At 52.3% G+C, this 12,051-nt stretch overlaps 1 protein-coding gene across 1 annotated transcript in view; it reads right to left on the bottom strand.

Moving 5' to 3' along the window:
* JPH3 (junctophilin 3) overlaps nucleotides 1-3,852 on the bottom strand; it is a 76,402-nt gene extending 72,550 nt beyond the window's left edge. Inside the window, exon 1 of the mRNA XM_086350266.1 lies at nucleotides 3,211-3,852. Coding sequence (XP_086206392.1) covers nucleotides 3,211-3,592 — 382 coding nt within the window. The 5' untranslated portion in view covers nucleotides 3,593-3,852. The remainder of the gene's footprint in view (nucleotides 1-3,210) is intronic.
* Nucleotides 3,853-12,051: the final 8,199 nt, after the last annotated feature.

Genomic DNA, 12,051 nt, shown 5'->3' with positions numbered 1-12,051 from the left:
GCTGTGGTCATGCAGACACTCGCCACATGCCCGGCACACAGTAAGTGTTGAGCATGGCCGTTTATTAACATTTTCATGATCATTATCGTCATGTCTGGCTTTTGGTTCTAATAACGATCATTGTAAGTGACATTCATTGCATGTGAACTCTAACAATAAAACGGTGCTAAATAATAATGAATGCTTACTCTATTCCTGGCACTGCCATGTATACCACCTCAATTAAGCCCCACCTACTTCACAGTCGTTGCTATTGGCCCTTTGTATGGCTTCAGAAACAGAAGCTCAGAGACGTTAAGTAACTCACCCCAAGGTCACAGAGAAGAGCAAAGGCACAACCGGGATTCAAGCCCAATGGGTGTCGACCCTACAGCGTGTGCTCCTGACACCCTTGTGCCCTCAGGCCTCACCATCTCTTCAGGGTCACCCGACAGACAGTGGAAGCCACTCAGCTCAGTTGAGTGAGCAATGCCGGCCTTGTGCCTGGGGTAGGATGAACCTGGAGGAGGAGGAGTTGGCAGAAGTGTCCCCAGTTGAAATGGATTCCATACCAATTCCAGCTAAATGTAGAATACATTTGCCGTTGGTGCATTATTCATGAAAATCGCCGTTTCCCCAAGTCAGCACTGGGAGCTGGGCGGCTGCCCGCCCCACATCCCCATCCCGTGTGCAGAGGAAAGCAGGGCTGGAGGCAGGACCATGAGCTCGTTAAGACTCTGCTGGCCCTCTCCAAGCATGACCCACGCTGCCCACCAGTTGACTTGGGAGCAGGCGTGGAGACCATCACTCAGTTCTGGTAGATTACGAAACATCATGTCAACTCTGCTCGCCCCGCGCACTGCTTGAGGGCAAACATTCGCAACAGCCACCCCCTTCCTAGTGAGGGGTGGGGACTGGGTTCCAGTAGCCCCAGACGTCTGGCCTGATTATTCCAGGCCACAAAGGTCGGTTCGACTTTCTGTGCTGCCTTGTCGCCAACCAAAAGGCAGCAAGTTGGCCTGGCACCCTGCATCCTTGTGCCTGCCTTGGCTGGCACACAGGTGATGGGATGTGGGTGAGGATAGGGGGGGTCCCACCCTGGACAGACTAGGGGTTCAAACCCTCGCCTCTGCCACCAAAGGTTGGGGGCTCAGTCCTGTCCCATGGGCTCCAGGGCCTCCCTTGGCTCGGTAGGTGGTGGACATGACTCCCTCCCCTGCAACCTGTGAGACTCAAGCAAGATGATGTGGAGGAAAGCGTTTTAGGGGGTGGACACAGTGGAGCTGGTTGGTAGCCGACGGAGACCCAAGGATGTCCACCCAATGACAGCAGCGCTTCTCACAACAACACAGCCCGTCCTACACCCGTGGCCCCCACAGGATCGGATCCTCTCCTCCCAGGGAAACCACCACCCTTCCCTCTAAAATGGAAGCTCCGTGAGGGCACAGATTTCCATCCAGCAGGGTCCCGAGTACCTGCTCATGGTAGGCACTTGGGAGGTGTCTGATGAACAGAGGCTAGAATTCCATGGGCCACTGAAGATCTCTGGGGAAGGGGGGCCGACCACGGTGCTGGACCTCCCTCGCAGACACCCTGCCGAGTCCCACTGGGGACCGGCCCAGCCCCTCTCCTCCCAGGCTCCAGTCTCCAGGCACAGACACAGCTGGCAGAACCTCCGGAGGGAGGGATCTGCAGAGCAGCCAGACCAGAGCCGCGGGTGACGGCTGCCCTGGGCTCCCAAAGTGCCCAGCTGGGAGCGCCAGGCTGCTTGGCCGCCCACTTCAGCCACCCACATCTGCTGCCTGGGCCTTGCCGTGCCTGCACACACACACACACACACACACACACACGCCCACAGCCTAGAACCCAAGGAGGGCTGTCTGTTCGGCCTGCCCCGGGCACCCCAGGGTCAAGGAAACTCTCCAACCCACTCCAGGAGAACAACAACAGCACAGAAGAGGCCGCCTGGGACGGGGCGCCATGGCTCTGACAGGCAGGAGCGTTATATAATTAACTGCCCCCCACGCCTCCTCCCCTCGCAGGAATAACGAACCCTGCCTCTCAGTTGCATAAGCCAAAATAATAATTACTCTCCAGCCCTCTGACACTCCTGGATGTGGCCGGGGAGCAGGTGTTTAGCACAAGCTTCAGGAGCCTCAGAGAGCGAGCAGGGGACCGCACATATGTTTGTGACTCTTGTGCCCAGCAGAAGCACACAAGTCCCCTCCAGTCCCCACTCCTTTCCCAGGCATCCGAGCCTGAAAAATTAGCCAGCCGCCAAGAGGGAGCCACTCATCAGGATAAGCTCCCAGATGGGGGAGGGGGCCTCTGGGGAGCAGGCTTGCTTGGGGTCTGGCTTCCAGGAACAGAAGTGCCCCACACCTCTCAGATGCCCCGAGGAGTGGACACTGGAGTGTCTGGGACAGCCAGGGCTCCCTGCACAGAAACCATCTTAGAGCCGCGGAGGGCGGGCAGCACGCTGGCTTCCGGCGCCGGCTCAGCCGGGAATGTGGCGGCATCTTGGGATGAAGGCACGGAGCATCCCTGAACTACCGGTGAAAATGATTCAGCCGCTGAAGGCGAGACTCCTGGGCTCACGCTAAACAGATGGGCCTCCCTGCCTCCCTCCCGCCAGCAGCCTGCTCCAACAGCGCTAGCCCCGCGTCCAACCACCTAGAAGTTTATTGCCTTGTTGTGACGGTTTGGGTGCGCGTCCCCCGCCTCTAGCTCTCCCAGCCGCTCTCTCTCCATTGGCTTGGGCTGATCAGGACTAAGAGAGGCCCGGAGGCACCGCAGGAAAAACAAGCAGCAGAGCAGGGGCCTGACTCCCAGAGGCCGACACCCAGGGAGCTGGGCCAGCAAGGGGGGGGGCCCTCTCCCAGCCCCCCTGCGCCCTTGCTGGGTCCCAGAGGAGGCCGCGGGCCCAGCCTGGCCTTTCCGGCCTGCTCTTGGACGATGCACTAACACCCGGCTCAGCTCCGAGGCTCCCGGGCCTGGCACTGCTCCCAGAAAGCCCCCAACACCCTTCCGCTGGCACAGGGGCGCTGTCCCCCACCAGGCAGTGAGGCAACCTGTAGCCAAGGCCGCTGTGGCCTCCAGGGAGCCCCAGGAAATGCCCCAGGTGCCCACGGCCTTCTGGAGGGAGAAGCTCGACTTCCCCAGAGATAAAACAGAAGAAGCGAGAGAAGAAGGTCCCTCCTCCGCCAGCCCCCGCGCGCCGGGCGCACCTACCTCCATCGGAGTAGGTCTCCGTGCCGTAGCCGTCCTGCAGCCCGTTGCTCCAGGTCCCTTCGTACTTGGCCCCGTTGCCCGTGCACTCCCGCACCCCGTAGCGCCCCTTAAATCCGTGCGTCCACTCGCCCTTGTACACCCACTTCCCCTTGCTCTCCAGGCCGATGCCGTGGCGCTTGCCCTGCGCCCAAGTGCCCTGGTACGTGTTGCCGCTGGGCCAGGTGTAGACGCCCAGTACCTCGAAGCCGTGGCTCCACGAGCCGGTGTATTCGCCTTGGCCCTTGGGGCCGGTGCAGACGCCATGGCCGTGCGCCTTGCCGTCCTCCCAGCCTCCACAGTAGGACCCTCCATCGTCAAAATTAAACCTGCCCCCACTGGACATGCATGTAACTCGGTTTGCAAATCCCGCAAACGGTGAAAAAAAAAAAAAAAAAAAGGCGATCAACAAACCGGAGTCTTGGTTGGCTGGCTGGCTGGTTTTGTTTTGCTTTTTTTTTTTTTTTTAAGGAAGAATGGAGAAAGCAAAAAACACAGCGAACAGATCCCGGGCGGCGGACGGCCGCGGCGTCGGCTTCGGAGGAATTCAAGTCAATTGGGGGCGATTATTCATTTTCGAGCTGCGCCGCGGAGCCTGACCAGCGTCTCGCGCTCCCGCTGGAGACAGGACCGGAGGGGAGGAGGGCGGGGGAGGGGAGGGGAGGGGGAGGGAGGGGGCAGGAGCAAGAGCGGCTGGTGCGAACGGCTCCACCTCAGCGGCAAGTGCCCCTCGGAGGCGAGCCCGCCGGGCTGGCCGCGCAGGCCAGGCGGGGACGGCGGCGCTCAGGCCCGGGGCGCAGTCCCCCACCTGCGGCTGCCGCGCTGCGGGCGCCCGAGGGCGGCGGCGGGGCCCGCGGGCGGCGGCGGCACGGGCGGCGGCGCGGGCGGCTGCACCATATTGGGGGCCGCGGGCCGGGCCGGGCCGGGCGGCGGCGGCAGCAGCAATGCGGCGGGTCGGGCGGCGGCGGCGGCGGCGGCGGCGGCGTTGGTGGCGTGCGCTCTGGGCCCGGCTCGCGCGCTCGGGCCGGCGCGGCGCGCGCCCGCACCCCGCGCCCCGCCCGCGCGCGCCCCCGCACCCCGCCGCCCGCGCGCCCCCGCCCGGCCGCCCGGACCCCCGCCCCCGGCGCGCCCGCGGCCTGGAGAGGGGAGCTGGCCCGCCTGGCTGAGGGCGCGTGGCGCGGGCGGGGACTCGGGGCGCCCCGCCCGCCCGGCGTCACCTCTTGCTCCGATCGGCCTGGAAATAGGGGTCCAGCCGCGGCGCCCCAGACGCCCCCCCTCCCCCCGTCTTTCCCGGGACTTGGGTTTAAAGGGACAGGAACTGCGTAACGGGAAGGCGCCCAGCACCCAGGGCGCTCTCTGCCCCCTCCCGGGAGCCTCGAGGTGAAGCCGGGGCCGTAGGCCTTGGGCAGGCCAGGGGCGCCCCGCGCGTTTCGGCTAGCCCACCGCGCGCCTCGCCCCTCGCGCCCGACTCCTGTCTGGGACGCCTGGCCCTGACTTGACTGGAGAGGCTCTCTGCGGACCACAGGTGGTTTTCTCTATGACAAATGATCCTTCCTTTTTCCTTACAGGCGATTTGGGTCCACATGTGGGGGAAAGGGGATGCTCGCCTTAGAAAGAAAACTGGTATTTGGCCATTGGCCCCTCCCCATAAATTAAGAGAAAGTCCAGCTACGCACAAACCTTGAAGTAAAGACACCCAAATTCCGTTCCTCCCCTGCGCCCCGGCCAACAGGTAGCCCCCCTCCATCCCGTGAGCCGTTGCGCTTTGGGGGAACAAAGTGGAATCGCCTCTCAGGCGTAATTAGGTCTCTCTCCACACACACTCCCACCCCCCACCCCCCACCCCCAAAAGATGGTGTCTGATTCCTGGATCCGGGTATCCTGGGACCAATTTGAAGTGCATTTCCTGGACCATAAATCCGCAGGCAGGAGCCCGAGTTCCCAGCTCTCCGAAACGTGTTGGGCAAATGGCAGCAGCCAAGTGCTGCGCGGCGAGATTGCACAGGGTCGCGGCTGGTTGCAGTGGGGGATGGGGGTTGGGGGTTACTCAGAGGAGCAGACCTTGCCGCCGAGGTTTAGGCAGGCCAGGAGAGCTGCACTTCCGGGGGCAGCGTGGGGGGACGGGGTTACACCTCCAGCCAGCAGTGTTCCCACCTTTGGCTCTCAAGAGAAAACCAGCCCCTCCTCCTCCTAGAATTCAAGTCCAGTTTATTTTCTCCCCGGGATAACCAAAGCCCCCTCTCTGAAGGGCCATCGGCCTGCAAGGCTGTACCCTCTTCACCACCCCTCATCAGAGAGACAATTAGGGAGTTTTCAGTTTTGTTCTGTGACTTGGAGTTACTGGGATTCCGTGCACCTTCTAGGTGGCGCCTCCCTGTGCCCTCTGGGAGGTTTTCCTACATACCTAGGGGTGGAGTTCTTGGGCCTAGCCTGTCTTAGACTTAATGGAAGTAGCCCAACGGCCCTCCAGAACACCTGGAGCAAGTGCCCTGGGTTTCTGGTTCTCTGCTTCCTGGCTGAAACTCAGTGTTATCAGGCTTAGGTCTGCTTTTATTGTATTTTGTCTCTCTAAAGTCAAGTCACTCAGTCGTGTCCGACTCTTTGCGACCCCATGGACTGTAGCCTACAACGCTCCTCTGTCCATGGGATTTTCAAGGCAAGAGTACTGGAGTGGGTTGCCATTTGTCTCTCTAAATGGATATGAAATAGCATCTCAGGGCTGTTCCGTGTAAATGAAAGATTAAATGTTGTGAAGGGCTACAGACTTTCCTCACAATTCAGATTGAAATCCTGCCTCCACCAACTGGCAGCTGTGTGGCTCTGGACAGTCCCTTAAAGTCTCTGAGCTCATTTTTCTCATCTGTAAAATGGGCACAATAACAGTTTCCATCAGAGCACTGTGAGAATTTATCTGAACTGAGTGCCCAGTGCCTCATAGGTGCTCAAGATATGGGACGTGATGTTATTAGAAGGCCAATCCCCAGCGAAGGTCATGGCTTTCTACATGGGACACCCAGCCTTCAGCCTGCTCCCCTTAACACAGCTGACATAAAATTGCCATTTCTCTTGGACACTCTGCACTTTCTTTCTTCCATTTTATTTCCAAGCTGTCTTTTGCTGATTCAGCGGCCCTTCCTCACACAAGCAGTGGATTGCAACTGAGATCTCATTGGGAAATGGTGATTGGTTCCAAATAATTACTGGCCAGCACCTTCTACCTCTAGCTAATGCATACCCTTCCCCCAGGCAATTCCAGCACACACCCCCAGGACCCCTCCCTCCCCTCCAGGTTTGGTCAGATTAGCTCCAGCGGTTTCAGACTCTTTCCTGAAATGCAGATATTAGAGGGATTCATTTTGTGCAATTTGGAAATCATTCTCCCATAAAGTAGGGCTGACAGTATTGATTTCATTTTGGAGGAAACTCTCTAAGTTTATAAACGTAGTACCACCCAGCAATTTCAAAACACAGACCAGGGAGAAAAAACAAAAAGCCAGACCCCCATGTGGAATTTAACGACTCTGTGCACCAGGCTCTAGGGTGAACAGCTCATGGTAGTGACCTCAGGGAACTCCTCAGGTGACCTGGGCTTACCCACTCAGCTTCCACAAAGGCCAGCTTGGAGGGGACTTCTCTGGTGATCCAGTGGCTAGGACTCCATACTCCCAATGCAGGGGGCCTGGGCTCCATCCCTGGTCAGAGAACTAGATCCCACATGCTGCAGCTAAAGATCTCCCATACTGCAATTAAGACCCAACACAGCCAAATAAATACTAAATTAAAAAAACAAAAACAAAAAAAAAAAACACCAGCTTGGAGCTCTCTCTGTGAAGTGCCTGGCCAAAGGAAAAATAATGACTGAGCAGGATTCCAGCCAAAGCTGTCCAGTTTTCCAGCCTCCAGGACTGAGAGCCCCCATTTCCCTGCCCACTCCCTCTTCCTATGACCAAGAAGTTTTCTGATTTTGGCTTCAGAAAGGCTTCTTGGTTTCCCTATCTAAAGAATGGCCCCATTTCACCTCCACAGAAGCCTGTGTGTTTCCTTCAGGGAACTGAGCTTCAGTCTACAGTTTACGGTTCGTCTTCATGAATCACTGCTGATGGTGACTGCAGCCACGAAATTAAGATGTTTGCTCCTTGTAAGAAAAGCTATGACCAATCTAGACAGCATATTAAAAAGCAGAGACATCAGTTTGCCAACAAAGGTCTGTGTAGTCAAAGCTATGGTTTTTCCAGTAGTCATGTATGGATGCAACAGTGGGACCATAAAGAAGGCTGAGCACCAAAGAATTGATGTTTTCAAACTATGGTGCTGGAGAAGACTCTTGAGAGTCCCTTGACAGCAAGGAGATGAAACCAGTCAATCCTGGAGGAAATCAACCCTGAATATTCATTGGAAGGACTGATGCTGAAGCTGAAACTCCAATACATTGGATACCTAATGTGAAGAATCGACTCATTGGAAAAGATCCTGATGCTGGGAAAGATTGAAGGCAGGAGGAGAAGTGGGTGACAAAGGATGAACTGGTTGGATGGCATCATCTACTCAATGGACATCAGTCTGAGCAAACTCTGGGAGATAGTGAAGGACAGGGAAGACTGGTGTGCTGCAGTCCATGGGGTCGCAAAGTGTCGGACATGACTGGGTAACTGAACAGAAACTTCATGAATGTGCCCGTGTTTACCCGACACTGTGAGATGCCTGCATCAGGAGCCCCCTTCATTCCTGCTCTCTTAGAACATAATGCTGATACTTCTCCTGCTGGGAGGTGGACTGGCTGGTGAGTGTAGCAGAGGGGGCGCAATGTGATTTTGAAGGTTACAGTGTAAATGCAGCTTCTGCTTCATGCTCTTAAGATCCTGGAGAGCTTGGACCCCACTCACCATGATGTTAGGAAGCCCAAGCAGCACTGGGAGAGAAACAGAGCCTCCAGCCATCAGCCCAGCTGGACTCCTGGCCCACAGTCAGTTCCAGGTGACAGCTCTGTAAGCATACCATTTTGAAAGTAGGTCTGCCAGCTCCTGACTAGGTGCTGCAGCAAATACCATGTGGATCAAAGACCCCACCCACAGGGCTTTCTTCACCATGCCTTGTTATAATTCCACATAATAATATTTTATCATATCTACATGATGATCTATATTTCCTTTATCTGACATGGATAAAGAATACGGTGTATATATGTATACATCCAATGAAATATTCAGATCATATCAGATCAGTCGCTCAGTCGTGTCTGACTCTTTGCGACCCCATGAACTGCAGCACGCCAGGCCTCCCTGTCCATCACTAACTCCCGGAGTTCACCCAGACCCATGTCCATCAAATCAGTGATGCCATCCAGCCATCTCATCCTCTGTCGTCCCCTTCTCCTCCTGCCCTCAATCCCTCCCAGCATCACAGTCTTTTCCAATGAGTCAACTCGTCCCATCAGGTGGCCAAAGTCCTGGAATTTCAGCTTTAGCATCATTCCTTCCAAAGAAATCCCAGGGCTGATCTCCTTCAGAATGGACTGGTTGGATCTCCTTGCAGTCCAAGGGACTCTCAAGAGTCTTCTCCAACACTACAGTTCAAAAGCATCAATTCTTCGGTGCTCAGCCTTCTTCACAGTCCAATTCTCACATCCATACATGACCACAGGAAAAACCATAGCCTTGACTAGACGAACCTTTGTTGGCAAAGTAATGTCTCTGCTTTTGAATATGCTATCTAGGTTGGTCATAACTTTCCTTCCAAGGAGTAAGCGTCCTTTAATTTCATGGCTGCAGTCACCATCTGCAGTGATTTTGGAGCCCAGAAAAATAAAGTCTGACACTGTTTCCACTGTTTCCCCATCTATTTGCCATGAAATGGTGGGACCGGATGCCATGATCTTCGTTTTCTGAATGTTGAGCTTAAAGCCAACTTTTTCACTCTCCACTTTCACTTTCACCAAGAGGCTTTTGAGTTCCTCTTCACTTTCTGCCATAAGGGTGGTGTCATCTGCATATCTGAGGTTATTGATATTTCTCCCGGCAATCTTGATTCCAGCTTGTGTTTCTTCCAGTCCTGCGTTTCTCATGATGTACTCTGCATATAAGTTAAATAAACAGGGTGACAATATACAGCCTTGACGAACTCCTTTTCCTATTTGGAACCAGTCTGTTGTTCCATGTCCAGTTCTAACTGTTGCTTCCTGGCCTGCATACAAATTTCTCAAGAGGCAGATCAGGTGGTCTGGTATTCCCATCTCTTTCAGAATTTTCCACAGTTTATTGTGATCCACACAGTCAAAGGCTTTGGCATAGTCAATAAAGCAGAAATAGATGTTTTTCTGGAACTCTCTTGCTTTTTCCATGATCCAGCGGATGTTGGCAATTTGATTTCTGGTTCCTCTGCCTTTTCTAAAACCAGCTTGAACATCAGGAAGTTCACGGTTCACATATTGCTGAAGCCTGGCTTGGAGAATTTTGAGCATTACTTTACTAGTGTGTGAGATGAGTGCAATTGTGTGGTAGTTTGAGCATTCTTTGGCATTGCCTTAGCCATAAAAATGAATGAGATAATGCCGTTTGTAGCAACCATGGATGGACCTAGAGATTTTCATTCTTCTTTTTTTCTTTGAGGTATAACTGACATACATCATACTAGTCTCAGGTGTACAACGTAATGATTTGATATTTGTATATATTGCAAAATGGCCACCACAATAAGTCTAATTAAAATTAACATCCATCACCACACAGAGTTATAGATTATTTTGTGTGTGTGTGATGACAACATTTAAGGTTTACACTCTTAGCAGCTTTCAAATATGCAGTCAGTGTTGTTAACTAGAGGCCAGGTGATGGCACCCCACTCCAGTACTCTTGCCTAGAAAATCCATGGACGGAGGAGCCTGGTGGGCTGCAGTCCATGGGGTCGCTAAGAGTCGGATACGACTGAGCAACTTCACTTTCACTTTTCACTTTAATGCATTGGAGAAGGAAATGGCAACCCACTCCAGTGTTCTTGCCTGGAGAATCCCAGGGACGGGGAAGCCTGGTGGGCTGCCGTCTATGGGGTCACACAGAGTCGGACATGACTGAAGAGACAGCAGCAGCAGCATGCTGTGCATGACATCCCCTGGCTTACTTGTTTTATACATGGAAGTCTGTACCTTTTGACCTGCTTCACCCATTCTGCCCACCCACCTCCCCTGCAACCTTCAATCCAATCTGTTCCCTGTATTGGTGAGCTTCTTTCCCCCTTTTTAAAAAAAGATTCCACACATAGTTGCAATGAAATATTTGTCTTTCTCTGCCTGACTTAATTCACTTAGCATAATGCCCTCAAGTTCTATCCATGTTGCTGCAAATGGCAAGATTTCACTCATTTTTATAGCTGAATAATATTTCATCATATCTATATCTACCTATCTCACATGGTTAAAGAACATGTGAGATATATATATATATACACACACACATGTAATGAAATATTACTCAGCCATAAAAAATGAGGTATTGCCATTTGCAGCAACATGGATTGACTTAGAAATTATCATACTGAGTGAAGTAAGTCATACAGAGAAACACAAATATCATATGATATCACTTATATGTGGAATCTTTTATAAAAAGATACAAATGAACTTATTTACAATACAGAACTAGACCCACAGACATATAAAACAAACTTATGGTTACCAAAGGGGAAAGGGTAGGGAGGAATAAATTAGGAGGGTGGGATTAATTTATACACATGACTATATGTAAAATAGATAACCAACAAGGACCTACTGTATAGCACAGGGCACTATACTCAATATTTTATAGTAGCCTAAAAGAGAAAATAATCTGAAAATAATATATATATATAATATATATACTTTTTCAGATTATTTGTATAATATATATACACACATACATATAATACAAATAATACATATATTCTATATATATAATATAACATATATACACATCATCATATCATCACATCATATATATATGTATATGTGTGTTATACATATAACTGAATCACCATTCTCACATTTGAAACTCATACAGCATTGTAAGTCAATAGTTCAATAAAATAAACTAGGATATGTGTCCTGTCAATGGGACAGATAATTTGAAATTGAGAATAAAAGAGCTTTGAAAAACGGCAGGCGTCATTTTACTTCCTTATTTACAAAGATCTAATGGCAACCCACTCCAGTGTTCTTGCCTGGAGAATCCCAGGGATGGGGAGCCTGGTGGGCTTCCGTCTATGGGGTCGCACAGAGTCGGACACGACTGAAGTGACTTAGCAGCAGCAGCAGAACTATCTATGACCCCAGGGAGCATTGTCACTGGGTCATTTCCATTTCTAGATAAAGACAATTATGAAGAAGAGAGAGGTGGAAGAATAAAGAAGGAAGAGAAGGATAAGGAAGAAGTGATTTGGATGGATTAATGAGAAGGAAAAAGAGGCTGTGGTGATGATGGTGATGATGATGCTGATGACAGTGGTGGTGATGGTGGTAATGGTGATGGTGGTGATAGTGATGATTGTGGCAATGGAGATGGTGGTGATGGTGATGATTGTGGTAATGGTGATGGTGGTGATGATGGTGACGCTGAAGGTAGTACTGATAATGATGGTAGTGATGATGATGGTTATGGTGGTGATATGGATGATGGTGGTGATGGTGATGATTATGGTGATGATACTGGTAATGGTGATGGCGGTAATGGTGGTGATGGTGATGATGGTGATGGTGATGATTGTGGTAATGGTGATGATGGTGGTGATGGTGATGATGGTGTTGGAGGTGATGGTGATGATATTGGTAATGGTGATGGT

This window comes from Bos grunniens, chromosome 18, assembly GCF_055505025.1.
Source record: "Bos grunniens cultivar Pamir isolate PY7600 chromosome 18, Bosgru_T2T1.0, whole genome shotgun sequence".
In the NCBI taxonomy this organism is placed as follows: Eukaryota; Metazoa; Chordata; class Mammalia; order Artiodactyla; family Bovidae; genus Bos; species Bos grunniens.
This window is presented reverse-complemented; position numbering and strand designations above follow the sequence as displayed.